The following is a 16737-nucleotide window of genomic DNA, read 5'->3' on the forward strand; positions in this document are numbered from 1 at the left end:
TTGTATTCTATTTTCTTGATCTTTTCTGTATTTCATAATTTTTGATTGACTGCCAGACATCTTGTATGGAACACGAGAGTCGAAGAAAAGTAGTATTTGTGCCTAGAAATGGGCGTGGTTTTTCTCAGGCAGCTGGTGTCAGAGGTTGAGTCGTGCTCAACAGTGGTTGAGCTGGGTTTGGCTTTTCCTTTGCTGTGGTTACTGGAAGGTTCTTCTCAGTGTGTGTGCCCTGCCACCAGCTTTCAGCTGTCCCCATGCCTGAGTCAGGGAGGACCTCTCTCACGTGCTGTTGCCCCTCCCCTAGGAGCAGAGCGCTGGTGATTTTTTTAGTCAGTTCTTTTCTAGGCTGGGGTCGTGGGAAGTGGGGAAGCTGCAAGGGGAGTGGGGTCAGGGTGCTCTTGGTTCCCGTGCCACCTCCGTCTTGGGCCCCGTGTGCCTCAGCCCTGGGGGTGGAGCTTTCTCAGGATTCTTTCTCCTACCCAAGGGGTAAAAAGGGGTTTTCTCCCCACACTCTCCTTCCCTCAGGTCTAAGGGCCCACAGTGTTTGCTGCCCCTCTCCAGAAGCCTGAGAGGTCAGGGCAGGCAGGTCAGTCTCCATACCTTTCCCCTGGGGGTGGCAGACCTCTTGCTCTGTGCCTGTGTTGCTGTGAGTGAGGCTGTGTCTGACCTCCCGCTTCGCCTGGGTCTGTCTCACGAATGAGCTGCTGTACTGTCCTGCGAGCTCACGCTCAGCTGTCAGCAGTTCTTGAGAGTTTCAGCTGATGGCTTCTTACTCGTTCCTAGAGGCCCTGCCTTCCCCTGCCGCAAATGACGCAGCCCGCACACCCCATCTTTCCACTGACAGGCTTGTCTTTCCTAGAATTTCAGTGTATTTGGTTGCCAGTTACGACCTCAGGTCTCTGATGAGCTCAAGGAAAGTTGCCACTGTGTAGTTTGTCCAGCTCTTTAACCAACCTTTCAGCCGCGGACAGGTCGTTCTTCGTTCTGAGCTGTTGATCTCTTTTCCCCATTGGCTTTTGTTTATGATAGAGCAAAGCGTTTGCAGAGTTGGTGCTTAACGGGAGCGGGTTCTGACGTGCTTTCTTAGAGCAAGGTCCACAGAGGGCCCCGCCCGTGCTGAGCCCGAGCCGGGCCGTACCACCAGCCGCGTGGTCCACTGACCTTCCCGGGACGGTCAGCGCCTGCTCAGGTGCAGAAGCGTTTCACTGCAGCACTGAAGCCCGACAGCTGAACCACTGCATCCAGAGTGGGAAGAGGGCAGATCGACCTTGTAGCTGGGAGACCAGGAAAGGGGTCAGGAGGTGAAAGGTCAAGAAGATGGTACATGGGCTCCGCGTGTGGTGTGTAAGAACACACCTCCCTGTTCCGTGTGCCAGGCCTGGTTCCTCATAGGTCACGCGTACCTTTCCGTGTCATGGGGCATAATCACACCGTCCTTAATTACAGCAAACTCCCTACTTCTTTTTGAAGAACTTCCATTTGGTCAAATTCTAGTGGATATCTATGATTACTTTTCTAAGATTAATTCCTAGATTTGGGTTCATCAGAGGTTTTAATGTTTTTGATACAAGTCGTCAAACTGCCTTGCAGAAAGCATGTTACCACTCTGCTCTCAAGAGGACATGCTTTGTGTGGGCCTGATGGTAGGGGTTTTGCTATTTTGGAAGTTAGTCTCATGTGTTTCTCTTCATATTAGAATGCTTAACTTGATTGCTTCAAACTTCCAATGTGTGGACATTAATTTTAAATTCTGTTGAGAAAATAAAACCGCAAACGTGTTTGGGGTAACTGCCTTTTTAGCACAAACTGCATACTTTTCTCTGAGGATTCTTCACGCCAGATTTTTTGAACTTTAAAGCTATTCTATGTTCCTGTGAGTAAATTTCCTTTAAGTAGTCACGAGATAAAGAAATCTTGACCAAAAAGAACTAAACGTAATTTTTTTTTTTTTTTTTTTTTTGCGGTACGCGGGCCTCTCACTGCCGCGGCCTCTCCCGTTGCGGAGCACAGGCTCCGGACGCGCAGGCTCAGCGGCCATGGCTCACGGGCCCAGCCGCTCCGCGGCATGTGGGATCCTCCCGGACCGGGGCGTGAACCCGCGTCCCCTGCATCGGCAGGCGGACTCTCAACCACTGCGCCACCAGGGAAGCCCCTAAATGTAATTCTGAGTGAGCATCACAAATACTTAGAACAGTTCCTGGAAGTTCACTCTGGGTTGAATTTTGACCTTGTTCTCATGGTCTGAAAACTAACTGAAAGTCCAATTAAAGCGTGTCTGGAAGGGCGGATGGCGAGCTCTAGGTGGCCGTCTCTTTTCCCCAGGCCAGCCTCTGCTCCTGCCGCCAGTCTGACCTCACCTTCCTCTGGGGGTTCATTCTAGGCCAGCGGCTGAGCTCTGAGGACAGGCGCCTCTCAAGTCCTCGCAGCCTCTTTCCTTTTAAAATAAAATCATTTATTCTCATTTTCTTATGGCGCTTCCTGAATGCAAGGAAGCTTGGTGTTTCTCCGTCTGCTGGGTGAGCTGTCTGGATGGACGTCCAGCCCCACGTCTGCACCAGGCTGGTCTGAGGGCTGATAAGGGGCCAGTGAGTGCCCCCCAGCCCTCCCCACTGAGCACCTCTGCTTTGATCAGCTTTGCGTTTTAGGCTCCATGTTAGATTGCGTTTAGGTAGGGAAAACAATCCGTGTGTGGGGAAATGTTAGGAAAGCCGTCGCTTTTATGCACTTGGGGGACCCCGCTGAGTTTGCAGTCTGTTCTGTGTGTGTTGTCCTTTGCCTTTATTGGTTTTTGTTGCTTCTGGTTTGGGGAGGCTGAGTGTCTGTGTGTGTGGGTCTCTTGATCTTTCAAAGACCCTCAGGGAGTAACTTCTCTTGCGTCTTAGAAGTAGCAGGTTGTCGTCTTAAGCGGTAAGTTTGTTTTTTTAATTTAGAATCTTCTTTTACTGGGGTTTCCAGCCTTGCTCTGGCCTCCAGAAAGCCAGAACTAAGTCTGTGTTCCGCTTTTAGTGACCGGCCGCAGGACCTCCTTTTCCCTGCAGTGCTGTCACCTCGCTTCATCTTGTTGAGGGCGAATGGTGTGCTTCCAGCAGACCTTGCCTTCGTGGCTCTAGTGGTCTCTCCTGCCAGTCAGGGTCTAGAACATACACTGGTATGGAACTACGAACCTAGAGAGTCATGACAGCATTTGAGAACACAGTTGGAATGAACACAGGTGCTCTTCTGGTTTAAGCTGTCGCTCATTTAGAGATGAGGTGAGGCGTGGAAAGGAGGGCTGCTTTACAGTGACGGTTCACATGAAGAAGTTAAGAGTACTCTCCTCTGCAGTGCTCTGACGTTTGAATACGTAAGACACTGACTATGCTGGGAGCACGTGGAAAAGATTAAAAGTATAGATGACAGGTTTTCATCCCTGGCCTGTTGCTGTTGACATTGCAGATGGAAGACCGAAGAAGACCTCACTGTGAATATCAGCAAACACCTTGAACTTATCCTTACTCTGGGTGATAATGTGCATCCCAAGAAGGGGTTTGAAGTCTTACGCTCTGTGAGGCGCCCCTGCACCAGCGCTAGGAAATTAGCACTTGAACATTTTAGCTTAGACTATGCTAAGCACAATAAATATAGACTGTGAATTAATTTTATTTGGAGTAGAAGTTTGGTTGTACTCTACATGTATCTAACCACGAGCGTGTCTTCCTGTAATATGGAGGACTTGAAATTAATGGGCATGCACTGTTAAAATGAAATGGGGAAATCAGCTTGTAATTGATTAGTTCTCTTACTAAAGCAATAGTTGCAAAAACTGGTTGGTTCTAAAAGTCAAAATAAGCATTATAAAGAAAAGTGTTGAGGGACTTCCCTGGTGGTGCAGTGGTTAAGAATCTCTCTGCCAATGCAGGGGATTGGGTTTGTTCCCCGGTCCGGGAAGATCCCACATGACGCGGAGCAACTAACCCCATGCACCACAACTACTGAGCCTGCGCACCACAACTGCTGAAGCCCATGCACCTTGGAGCCCACGAGCCACAGCTTCTGAGACCATGTGCTACAACTACTGAAGCCTGCGCGCCTAGAGCCTGTGCTCTGCAACAAGAGAAGCCACCACAATGAGAAGCCCGCTCGCCGCAACTAGAGAAAGCCTGTGCGTAGCAACGAAGACCCAACACAGCCAAAAAAATAACCAAACAACTTAATTAATTAAATAAAATTACTTTAAAAAAGGAAAAGGAAAATGTTGAGAGAATTCAGTCCTGTGTCAAATAAGGTAGAATCATTTTTGCGGGAAATAAAATTTTTGTAGATATGATGAATAATAAGATTCCACTGCTGAGGAATCATACCATGTAGGTAGTTATTGTTATCCTTCTTATATATATATATATTTTTTTGTTAATCCTTCTTCTCAGCACTAAAGAGGAATGTGGGTCTGATCATTTTCTGTTCCTTTTTTTTGTTCTTAAAGTGACATAGTATAAAGGTTTTTGCTAGGTTTTTTTCTCTCCAATATTTGACTTAGTTTCAAGGCTGTTAGTGAGGAAATAAAATGCACTACATTTAAAGCATCACCTGTCTTATTAGATTTACTTTGGGAACTTATCCTGATATGCTTATTTAGAATGATAGGATTTATATTGCTAGTAACTTTTTATTTTAGTTTGTCATAAGTAAAACTAAATAGCTTGAATTTGCATCTATAACTAAATCTTGAATCACACTTGTAAGTTTTCCATTAACCTCTTCAAAGAATACACTTCACTTGTAAGGGTTTCCATCTCCTCCGTGTTCCTAACTTTGATTCTGAATCGTTGGTGCCAATAGCTTTGCACCTGCTTTACTGCCAATTCTGTTGAACTCAGTAAAGATGACGCTTAAATTTCCTTTAGTCCACTGAGGACTCCTGTGCTTTTCTGGATCTAGGAATCCAAATCCTCTTAGGGATTAGTGCTTCCTGAGGAGCTCAGCTCAACTCGCAGTGAAGATTGGAGCTGACAGAGGGTTCTTCTATACATGACGGGGCTGTGGAGGAATGACCTTTGTACCAGGAAACTTCACAACACAGGCAGGGACTCTCAGTGGTTTCTGGTTGTGCCAGACTGTAGACGTTTGCATAGTTTATGGTGACGTTGCTAATTGGAGTGTTTTTATTCCAAAGAACAAAAATCTTTAAGCTCCTTTTACTCTCCTCCTGTCAAAATGTCATCAGGAAACCCTCTGAGTAAAAGCAAGGCTAGGGAATTCCCTGGCGGTCCAGTGGTTGGGACTCTGTGCTGCTTCCACTGCAGGGGGCACGAGTTCGATCCCGGGTCAGGGAAATAGGATCCCACATGCCATGAGACACAGCCCAAAAAAAAAAAAAAAAAGGCTAGTTCTCAGGGCCAAAGGCACAGGCTTGAGGAGGCCTGGGTCCCACCGTTGGGGAAGCCTGTGGCCTCACGTGTATCTTCAAGCTGCAAGACTGGCCAGGAGAAAGTGATTCCCAGCAATAAAAAGAGAAACAAATAATGTGTTTGATGAAGATTTTATCTCTAGACTAAGAGCCTCGGAATCAGCTACAAATCCTTGTGCGATTCGTCTTGATTGTATGAACTCATCCCACATTTGTTTCCTCTGCTTCCGTATCCCAGGAAAACCAAAGAAATTTAGCAAGAAGATGGAAGTAATCACAGTCCAGGCCATGATTCAGATCTTCTCCAAGAGTTTGATTATAATTTCTAACTAAACACATTCTAGCTAATTTGGGAAAATACTAAATATAACTTCAAAAAATTAAACATAGAATTACCATATGATCCCTTTCTGTATCAACAGATACAGACTTGTATATGTACAGATTTGTATAGAATCCACAGAATTACCAATTCCACTTCTAGGTATACATCCGAAGAATTGGAAGTAGGGACTCAGGTATTTGTACGCTCATAGGAATACAAATGTCCATACAGCATTGTTCACAACACCCAAAAGGTGGAAACACCCCAAATGTCCATTGGGGAATGAATGGATAAACAAAAGTGGTGTTTTTTAGAAGAAAATACTGGGATGGAATATTATTCACCTTTAAAAAAGAAGGACGTTCTTGCACAGGCTACACACAACATGGGTGAACCTCAGGCATTGCGCTAAATGAAATAAACCAGACCCAGAAGGACAGATGTCATATGATTCTACTTACATGCGGTCGCTAGAGTCATCAAATTCACGGACACAGAAAGTAGAAGGGTGGCTGCCAGGCGAATGAGGAGTTGGTGTTTCACGGGGTCGGCGTTGCGGGTCGGAAGGTGGAGAGCTCTGTGGATGGACGGTGGTGATGTTTGCACAGCAGTGTGGATGTGCTTAACGCCACTGAACTGGACACTTAGAAGTGGTTAAAATGGCAAGTTTTATGTGTTTTTACCATAATAAAAATTATGTTCCCAAATCTGTTTGCTAATGTTTTATTTAGGACTTTTGTTCCCCCGCAAAATACATGCATGTGTGTGTGTGAAGCAAAGCTAAGCTGAAGCAGTTTCGGGGGTACTAGACTGCCCCTTCCCCATGCCTGGCCTGGTGGCAGGAGTTACAAGGTGACAGATAGCTCTGTGGTTTGTTTTCATAGGACAGGCAGGTGGGGGAGGGGAGTTGCAAGCGGCCCCCTGGCCTGCTGGTTGGGGGCTCCATGACCCCAGGAGGGCAGCTGAGCTCTGGACCTCGGCTTTCATCTTGTGGAACAGATTCAGTGAGATGCCAGGACCCCAAGTGCCGATGCGCCTGTGGTGTCCGTTGTCCTGCCTTGGCCTCCGCGTCCCAACCTCTGATCGCCTCCTCAGAAACTAGTATGATTGCTCGCTGGCATCTACCCCCTTGCTTTTGGGGAAGAATAAGGGAAAAACTGAGGAAAGGTTGTCACTGAATGGGAAGCCCTTCTGAGGGGAGGTGTGGAAATCTTCAGGATGTGGAAGTATTTACTCTCCTTAATGATATTAACTGCAAACAGTTACAAAATTATAAACACAACCATTGGGCTACTTAGCTGTGAACGTGTGGGCCTGTCTTCTCTAATGTAATGCAGCTCTTAACAAGGTCAGAGGTGTGGTCTCATCCGTCTCAACTTCCAGACTCCCTGCAGGTTCCCAGACCTTGAGCCCTTGCTGTCTCCTCTTTTTTTCCCCCCGCCAAATATTTATTTATTTGGCCGCGCCGGGTCTCAGTTGCAGCATGTGGGCTCCTTAGTTGCGGCATGCATGTGGGATCTAGTTCCGCAACCAGGGATCGAACCCCAGGGATCGAACCCCAGTCCCCTGCATTGGGAGCACGGAGTCTTAACCACTGCGCCACCAGGGACGTTCCTGCTGTCTCCTTTGATTCACTCGCTAAATTTGTCAATGGAGAAAAGCAATCGTGTTGACTGTCTTTGAGTATTTCGAGTTTCTCTGCATTTCTGATACCCTGATTGACTGTTCTAGCATCTCCCTGTCATCTCTCCAGTGGTCATCACTTCTTGTATCACGTATTCTGTCTCTTCATTTCCTTATTTGTCTCTTTCAGTCATTTGGACTTTAAGGACCCTCTTCTGCTTGGGAGGAACTGTTCCTGCTAACCGGGTCTTGGTCCTCTGACCTAAGCTTTTCCCTCTGGGAATCCTGAGCGTCCTATTCAGACGGCAGTTGTGCCGCATCTGTCGGTGCGCAACAGAGTCACGTGGGAGGGGCCCCGCTCCCCTCCCGGAAACCCCAGGTGGTTGGGAATGTAGCCCCAGGAGCATTTGTTTTTAAGCTGCTCAGTGATGCTGTTGTGAGTCAGTTTGAGAATCTGTGGACGGCAGAACATTGCACTTCTCCTGTCAAATATTACACTACTGTATACCTCTTGGTTCATAATCTTTGGTTTAATTGGGGGGCTAATCTTATATAGGTTTTAGGAAATTATAATTAATTAGCTAAACTTTATTTAAAATTGCATAGTCTCATTAATTGCCACTTTTATCTCAAAATGCTATTTTTCTTTTTAAGTCTCCTCATTGCTTTTTCATACTTAATATTCCTAGATTGGTTCCCTCTGGAAACTTAGTTATTTAACAGAATAATTTCAAATGAAATCATAGCTTGTGTCCTTTTTCCGGTCAGTTTTCAGAATGCTTCCTAATTCTAGGTACTCTTAGATTTGTTAACTAGTTCATTTCACTATTTTCCATTCATCTGCCTTCCGTGTATTTCTAGCGTTCATGCGCTGTTCCGTGGTGGCAAGGAATTCTGTGCTCCGTGCACTAAAGTGGCGTTTATACGCCCTCCACCCTTAGGCATTCTTTTGCTCTTTAAAGAATGAGTTGTTCGCAGTGTGTTTTCCCCAGCGCAGATTCTGTGCCAGTGGCTACTCGGTGCAAGGTTGTGGAGCGCCCTGGCCCTGGCTCAGTGAGGCTCCAGCTCAGCTTAGGAAGCTGGGACGCAGGTGGTCCTGCCTGGATCCTGGAGCAGATGGTGGTACCTGATTGATTCCCAAGAGGGGATGTCAGAGACATGGAAGAGACCCGACTATGGAAAATCTTGGTTATTCACCTGATGCATTTTTATTTAAGTTTGGGGGGGGGGGGGGTTGTTGTTTTTGGTTCTTGTTTTGTAGGGAAAATACTTTCATGAAAGGTTTGAGGAGAGCTCTTGTGGTTGTGGCCTTGGTCACAGCCAGTGTGTTGTCAAAACTAGAAGGCAGAGAAGCAGTGAGGCTGATGGAGGTCAGGCTAGAGGTGAAAGACTGGAAAGCGGGCCGGTGGAGAAAGCAGGGCAGGGAGGGGCCAGGGACCGGACGTGACGTGAGCGTGCAGGGCAGGGAGGGGCCAGGGACCGGACGTGACGTGAGCGTGCAGGGCAGTGATCACGGGTCTGCCTGCCCGCTCCCACCCCACAGGTCTTAAGCCAAGAGTCAGGACAGTGACCCGGCAGCCTGCTCTCCCCTCCAGCCACCCACCTCCCAGGGTGGCACCAGCCAGCGAGGGTCACCCTGCTGATGCTGCTGAGAAAGCAGGAGGCATGCTGACCGGGTGGCGAGGGCTCAAATCTCAGGCTTATTTATTGGGTCAGGTGTATCCCAAGTGTCAGAGGCAGTGCTGGGTGCCCTCCTGCTCTGGGGAGTCACCTCTTACAGCCCAAGGTGGCGAGCGTCCAGGGGGCTCAGCGGGGGTGAAGGGGGGGACCAAGTCCGGGTTGGGGCCCAGAGGCACAGCCCACGCTTTCTCACAGTGGGTGCTGCGTGCCCGGGTGCTCAGATCGTTCCTGATGTATCAGTCGTGTTGGAGCAAAGCATTATAGGAGCACCGATGATATGTTAATGTCTCTTATGGAGACAGCCAAGAGTGAGCCTATAAACTTTAAGTCCAGAGATCCCCGTGGACAGGGAAGTGTAATTGAAGGAGTTGCAGCAGAGACTTTTGTAATGACTTACAGAGGAGTCATTGAATGTGTTATGGAAACAAGGGATGCTAATGTTTAAAGCCTACCTTTAGTTCCACGTTCATTTGAAGAGTTTTCTGTTAATGAATTCAGTTTGCAGATTATATAAATAATCTGAATAAAACGGTCGGCTTTTATATCATTAAACAGGATTAGGTTCAGTGAGTGTGGATGACAGCGTTTTGAAACGTTAGACTCCATAAAGGAGGGCGGATAATTCTGTAGACACTGTAGTGCTTGCTCTCTGACTTCAGACTAAAGAAAGTAATGGCCATGAATATCCAGGAGGCCCAGGTCCTTTTCTTCTTCCAGCCTCCTGGGCCTCCTCGCCTTCAGTCTTCGTTCCCAGGTCAGCATTTCCCCGCAGCGTGGAAGTCACCTCCAGGCAGAACGCCCAGTGTGTCATTGGGCTCACCTGCCCCCTTCATGCTGGCAACACGGTCGTGCCCTGCCTGTTGTCTAAAATGGTCATGTGGTGGTTTGTTCTGTTTTCTGGGTCTCACTGGCCAATGAGGAAATCCAGACACCGTTTCTCTATCATGGTTGGAAGCACATTTCACGTTAGAGACATGCTTTTTGAAGCAGTGAATTTTAAAACTTTGTTTATTTATTTGGTTGCACCGGGTCTTAGTTGCGGCTCACAGGCTCCTTAGTTGCAGCATGCAAACTCTTAGTGGCGGCATGCATGTGGGATCTAGTTCCCTGACCGGGGATCGAACCCAGGCCCCCTGCATTGGGAGCACAGAGTCTTAACCACTGTGCCACCAGGGAAGTCCCTTGAAGCCGTGAATTTTAACAGGTTAGCAGTACATGTTTGAGAGTATCTTTTTTTTTGGCTGCGTTGGGTCTTCGTTGCTGCGCGCGGGCTTTCTCTAGTTGTGGCGAGCGGGGGCTACTCTTCGTTGTGGTGTGCGGGCTTCTCATTGTGGTGGCTTCCCTTGTTGCGGAGCACGGGCTCTAGGCACATGGGCTTCAGTAGTTGTGGCACATGGGCTCAGTAGTTGTGGCACATGGGCTCAGTAGTTGTGGCTTGCGGGCTCTAGAGCGCAGGCTCAGTAGTTGTGGCGCACGGGCTTAGTTGCTCCACAGAATGTGGGATCTTCCTGGACCAGGGCTTGAACCCGTGTCCCCCTGCATTGGCAGGCGATTCTTAACTACTGCGCCACCAGGGAGGCCCCTGCGAGTATCTTTTTTGCTCTTAGAATGTTTTAAAAGAAAACCGTTTTTCGGAGAGACGCTGAGTGAGGTTTTCCTAGCTGGATTTCATGCCGGTTCCCTGGAGCTTTTGCCTCCTGTGTTTCCCTCAGAGCCTGGGTCACACTGCGTGTCACACGATGGTTTCCATCGTGGAGGACGTCTTTTCCTGAATCTCAGTGTTTGCCTTTTAGTTGAGTCCTTAGCAGTGGCTTCTGCTCTGAAGTGTGGCACTGCTGCCCCCGATTGTCACGAGGCTGGGTGGGCTGCAGGCCGCCTCCTCTGGGTGCAGGGGGCTGGGCTGAAGGGGCGTTGGGGTCCCCTCCCCTCATCTGCTTGGTCAGTGGCGACCGCGTGTTCCAAGCACCGGGGGTGCGGCAGTGAATGAGACAGACGGGGAGCTTGGTGACGTCCAGCCGCGGAGCGTAAGTAAAAGTCGGGTGAGACCGGATGAGCCGGGTGAGGCTCGCTGCGAGGGAGACAGACTGGGCCGCGTGGGTGCTGCCGGGAGGGCCGCACGCGTGGGGACCGAGGCTTCCCGAGGAGCTGCCGCTCAGATGAGCAGAAACAAGCAGCCGTCTGGAGCTCTAGGGCCTGAACGTTCTAGGCAGAGGGAACGGCGAGTCCAGAGGCCCTGGGGGAGCACAGACCTGAACAGGGGGACGCACGTCACGAGGGGCGTGGCCCAGCGCTGGCGCCTGCGAGTCTGAGGGCAGCCCTGCCGTGAGCACTTCTCCACCTGAACAGGGTCCTGCAGGTGGGGCTCATATTGGGCTTGGGGGTTGAGCCACTGGCAAGATCACAGGCTCTGCAATCAGCAGAGCTCTAACAGGGACACGAAGGCCAAAGCCAGCAGTGCTGGTTGGCGTTAGGCAACGGAAATCCACGGCTACATTTGCAGAACCACGGAGAGCTCCGGGGGACGCGCTGCCTCCAGTATGCTGAGCTGCTTCCAGAGCTCACGTATCAAGGCTACATGGACCCATAGCCTAGAAACCTTTGCGGAAGGAAGCCACCAGGGAAACTCCTGGAGCGTTGAGGAATGTGTGACTTTACTTACCCTGCGAAGCAGGAGCAGGTCGCGGTGGAAGGGCTGATCCGAAGCCAGCGGCTTCGCCCTGGTGGGCGGCGGGCACCCGGCACGCAGAGGGCTTCCCCGTGTCACCAGGGTCATTCCTGCCGCTTTGACACAGCACCTGTTAACTCACTCAGGGTTGGTAACATCAAGGTCCAGACACACCAGCAAGCGCCTCCCCGAGAACCTGCTCCTCCGGAATGTGCCGGAGCCCCAGCCGGGCCGCCCGTGAGCCTTCACCCGGGGCGGGCGGGCGGCCTCCCTGCCTGCCTCTGCGTGGGCTTATTTCTGACGGGACCTCTTTTTAGGCAGGGGAATCATCATTGTCGGTCCCGTAAATACCGGTCCCGCTCAGCTGCAGTTGCTCTTCTGGGGCCCTCACCACCGCATTTTAACAGATTCTTGGTTTGAACAGGTATGTTTTTTGCATGTGACAGTTTTTGTCTGTCGTACATTGAATTCTCCGTTCTGGCTTCTGCCCTCCAGTGAGACAACTTCCCGGGTTTAAGATTGGCCCCTCGTGCCCCACCCCCCCACCCCACGACCTCTCCATTCCCCTCCTTCTCTCTGTGGCACACGCCACTGTTGACACAGCCTCGTCGCGTGGCTCCGCTCCCTCCCCTTGGGCAGCCCCCTGGCCCTGCGCGTGACCTCCCTGCACCCAGGCAGGCTCGCGGCTCCCCCACTCCTTCACTGCTTCTGCTTCTCAGCTCCGCTGTCATTTCTGGACACCCACTCCGCTTACCACAGGCCCCGCTTCTGGGCTCCGGAGCCTCTTCACTCTTCACTTCAGCAGTGACTGGAGAAAACCACAGTTCCCTGTGACACTCCCCTGCAGATGCCCCGTCTCCTGGGCACCAGGCTCAGTGGTTTAGCCTCATCCATGGCCCGTTCCTCCCTGCACCTGAGAAGTTGTCCGCGTAGACTGCACCTCAGGGCAGATGGGTGGAGGAACGATGGGCAGAGGGAGAAGTGGGGACAGCAAGGACAGCCCAGGCGGGGCTGTGACGGGCCTGAGAAGAGAGGGCAGTGCTGGGAAGAGCAGCTCAGAGCGCAGAGGGTGGAAGAGGTTGGAGAACGGCTGTAAACACAGACGGGAGGGTGGGGGGACCTGGTAGAGGAGAGGCTGAAGGTTAAAAGAAACAAAGGATCCCTGCTGGCTTCCTCGGAAAGATTCAGCAGTGCCCGGTCTCACGGGTAACAGCTCATCAAAAGCTCTTTCCATTACAGATCCTTTAGAAACTTATCCTACAGGTTGGCCAGCACATTGGAAGGGACAACACAAGCCAAGGTTATGCGTTGCAGCATCATCTGTAGTATCAAAAATTGCTGGTAAAATGCATTACAGAAATCCACAACGCTGTGTCTAACGTGCTGCCATTTGTGTGTGTTAAAGGCGGGTGAGAGAGAAGCACTTAAGTTCCTATTTGCCGATACACACGTAGGGCACTGTAAGACACCTGGAAACCAGATACAGTGGCTGTGGAGGGCAGGGCGTCGTGGGCTGATGGGGGAGGCCTTGTACCATGTACCTTTTTATAGTCTCAGAGTCTTGTACCACTTATGTATTAGAACCTTTCCCAGATTTTCCCAAAAATGAATTTATTTTCAATTCTAAAAACCTCCAAAGTAGTTCTACTAACCGAATGAAAGTCAACCTGTTTAACCAGGAGATGATCTGACTTCTCTAAACATCCATTCACAAGTCGTCTCCAGCTTATCTTCTTTCACTTTGCAGGAAGTATTTCTGACTCGTAATTCATCCAGGTCTTCTCAGGGAACTCCTCTCCTTGCTCATTTTATTAGTAAAGCCTGATCCAGTTCCTTGCATCTCTTTCCCTTTCTTCCTCCACCCAAAGGCTCTATACATGCATTACCAGGTTAGATAATATTTAGACACTTCACACCAATAGGAGCAAATTATTTGCCTCAACACTTGAACCCTTAGCCTGACATTTCCTGGTAACTCTAAGAAAGTATCAAACCCTTGACTTTATCGTAGTAAGAAACACCAAGTTCGGAAGGCCGTGTCTTTAAGGCTGAGTGAAACACAGCAGCCAGGCTGACACAGAACAGCCGACAGAGGAGGGAGAATCAGCGGGACTAACTTTTGGTGGCAGGAGAGAGCGCCGTCTCCAGCCATTGAAAAGGCTGTTTGTAGTAGAACCGGGACCAGAGGACAGAGTGGCCCGAGGGCGTGGCCGAGCCGCAGAAACGGGGCGGGGCTGCTTCGTGAGCCTGTGTGAGCGGCTCTTCATCCAGAAGAAATTTCGGCTAAAATGGCAGATAGCTCGGCTCTAATAACATTTCTTTGAATCAGTTTCCATTTTTCTTTCAACTTCTCAAGCCCGGAATACGTCCTCTTCATGAGACCCGTTCTAGTTCAGTTCCGTTCCTCAAAAGTCTCAAATTTCGCAGTTTCTTTTCAGCACGTTCCTTCCCATCTCTTGTTTTATTAGGCGGGATCAGTGCGAGGGTGATTTCCTCGTCAGACTTGGGAGGCAAACAAACGCCTATCCTCTCCAAAGGTTCTACTTTTTAAGCTTCTTAAATTAGCACAGTCGATCCTGGATCTGTCGCAAGCATTTTTCCCTAATTCAAAGGTGAGTTGATGGCAAGACCTCACCGACTGCTGTGCTTTCGGACCCCTGGCAGGTTCTTCTCCATTCATGGATGCGCTGACGGCCAACGGGACGACCAACCTGCAGACGTCAGTCACGGGCGTGACGGCCGGGAAGAGGAAATTCATCGATGACAGACGAGACCAGCCCTTCGACAAGCGGCTGCGTTTCAGCGTGAGGCAGACGGAAAGCGCCTACAGGTACAGGGATATCGTTGTCCGGAAGCAGGACGGCTTCACCCACATCCTGCTGTCCACGAAGTCGTCCGAGAACAACTCTCTCAACCCAGAGGTGAGCACCGTCCCTGGGGCTGCTTGGGGCCGCCTGTCTCTCTGGGCCTGCGGGGCCCGGTCCCTGCTCTCCTGCACCCTTTCTCATCCCCCATCCCCACCCCGGGCTGTTTCACCCGACGGTGGAAGCCAGCGCAGCACGGCAGGCCTGCTCCCCGTTATACGTGGGGACAGTGTGGTCCGGCGAGGACCCGGCTTCCTGCTCGGGGCTCTGGCTGTGAACAGGGAGGTGGCGGTGGTGCCCCTGTGCTTCCACCTCCCGGCCAGGAGCTCTTCATCCATCGGGGGGGACGGAGGGCCTCCCTGAAGTCACATGTAAAGCGTGTGCACACGCCATCCTGTAGCTTTCGTCAGGTCCCAGAGCTCTCTGTTCAGACAAGATTAAAGAGCCCCAGGTCCAGCCTTCTGAATATCTCACCATCCTTCCCAGTCGGTCCCAGCACTCCACGTAGTGGAACTTACAGCTGCAGTGATGCCAGTGCAGTTGTTACTGATCGTACCCGGTAAAGGTAGCTTCCCAGGATCGAGGGAGACTGGTGCTCACAAAGGCTCGAAACTTAGTTCTGTGAAGTATCTAAAATCGGAAGTGTTTGAACCTGCACTCTTGTCTCCTGCTTGTGAACAGCTAGGTCACGCCTTCTCTGGACGAGAAAACCACAGAAAGCTAGTGTGTCTGGCCAGGATCACGGGACAGACCAGCTCAGGGCGGCTGGTCCCCGGTACATCGTTAGACCGTTGGTTATTTGTAAGTCCCTCAGAGAGACCATTTTAAGTAGTGTGTGCCCTTCTAAAATGCCTCCATGCTGATGTGCTTGTACTCGTACCCGTACGCACTAAACTTGGGGTTTCTGTCCCAAGGACGGAGGCTGGTGTCGAATGAAACCAGACTAGTAGTTTGTTTGGACTGGTTGCACGCGCCACCTGCTGTCCACACTGTAGAAATGCCAAGGGGATATAATACATAACTCACCCACCGAGAGCCGCAAGGACGGGACCGTTGAGTAACTCAGATTCACACATCTCTCTAGTTATGATACTCTGTTCGTAATTTGTTATGTGATGAGACTCTGTCCCCATTATTCCCAATCCCTGGTTTCACAAAATAAGAAACTTGTGAGTTACTTGGTAGGTACAGGCAACAGTATCAGGCTGTAAATGCACTTTGCGTGGATCGAGATGGTCCAGTAATGAGATGCTCTTAGCGTTCCCTTCGCGCCCGTGACTCCCGGTGCCTTTCAGGTGATGAAGGAAGTGCAGAGCGCCCTGAGCACGGCCGCCGCCGACGACAGCAAGCTGGTGCTCTTCAGCGCCGTGGGCAGCGTCTTCTGCTGCGGCCTTGACTTCATCTACTTCATCCGGCGCCTGACGGACGACCGGAAGAGAGAGAGCACGAAGATGGCCGAGGCCATCAGGTACGCACACCTGGGCCGGCGTGACCCAGGCCCCGTGGGGCGGGTCTGGACGGGCCTGCGAGCAGGGCGTGCGTCTCCGCCCCTGAGACTCGCTGGTAGCAGAGTTGATCAGACCTTCTGTCTCTGCTGTGGGCCACTTGCCTTGAGCAGATGACGCATGTCAAGGTTGGCTGGAGCCCAGCACGCTCGATGGGGGGCACTCCAGGGGCAGAGCACAGGGTAGCACGTGGCGGGGGCTTCGGCCGTCCACGCTCCGTGTGCTCTGCCGCCAGCCCTGGGATAAAGACACTGTCTTTTTCATGTGGTAACTTACCGTTTGCTTGACTCTAAACTAAATCGGCTGGACTTTATGACACACTAGTTCCATAACATCACACGAGCAGGTTTTTTCAGTACAAGCAGTACACACAAGTTCATCCTGAGTTCCAGCCACACAGCAGGATGGTGGAAGCCTTTTTCCTGTCTTGGCCTGGAGTAGGCAGGGCATCTCTCTCCAAAAGATCTCCCCAGATGGTTCCGATGGGCGCAGCCCCAAACAGCCCGTCAGAGGAGCCCTGGAACCCCACACCTTGGGACTATCGGGCATTGCCTTGGCCTTTCAGAATATTTTTAATAATTCTCAAAATTAATGTTTTCTCACACTATACACGTGTGCATGTACACGAGGCATTATCTGTTCGTTGATCTTCTCCAACATTACTCGTTACTCTTTTTTAGGCTATCGTA

The 16737-nt window shown here is 50.6% G+C and overlaps 1 protein-coding gene across 2 annotated transcripts in view; it reads left to right on the top strand.

Annotated features, from left to right (window-relative positions):
* The window catches only part of CDYL (chromodomain Y like), a 153426-nt gene that overhangs the window by 126659 nt on the left and 10030 nt on the right, over positions 1-16737 (top strand). For both annotated transcript variants that reach the window (XM_060023704.1, XM_060023703.2), the window contains 2 exons: positions 14344-14600; positions 15839-16011. In XM_060023704.1, the coding sequence (XP_059879687.1) occupies positions 14344-14600; positions 15839-16011 (430 nt within the window). The remainder of the gene's footprint in view (positions 1-14343; positions 14601-15838; positions 16012-16737) is intronic.

The sequence above is a fragment of the Delphinus delphis genome, chromosome 10, assembly GCF_949987515.2.
Source record: "Delphinus delphis chromosome 10, mDelDel1.2, whole genome shotgun sequence".
Taxonomy (NCBI): domain Eukaryota; kingdom Metazoa; phylum Chordata; class Mammalia; order Artiodactyla; family Delphinidae; genus Delphinus; species Delphinus delphis.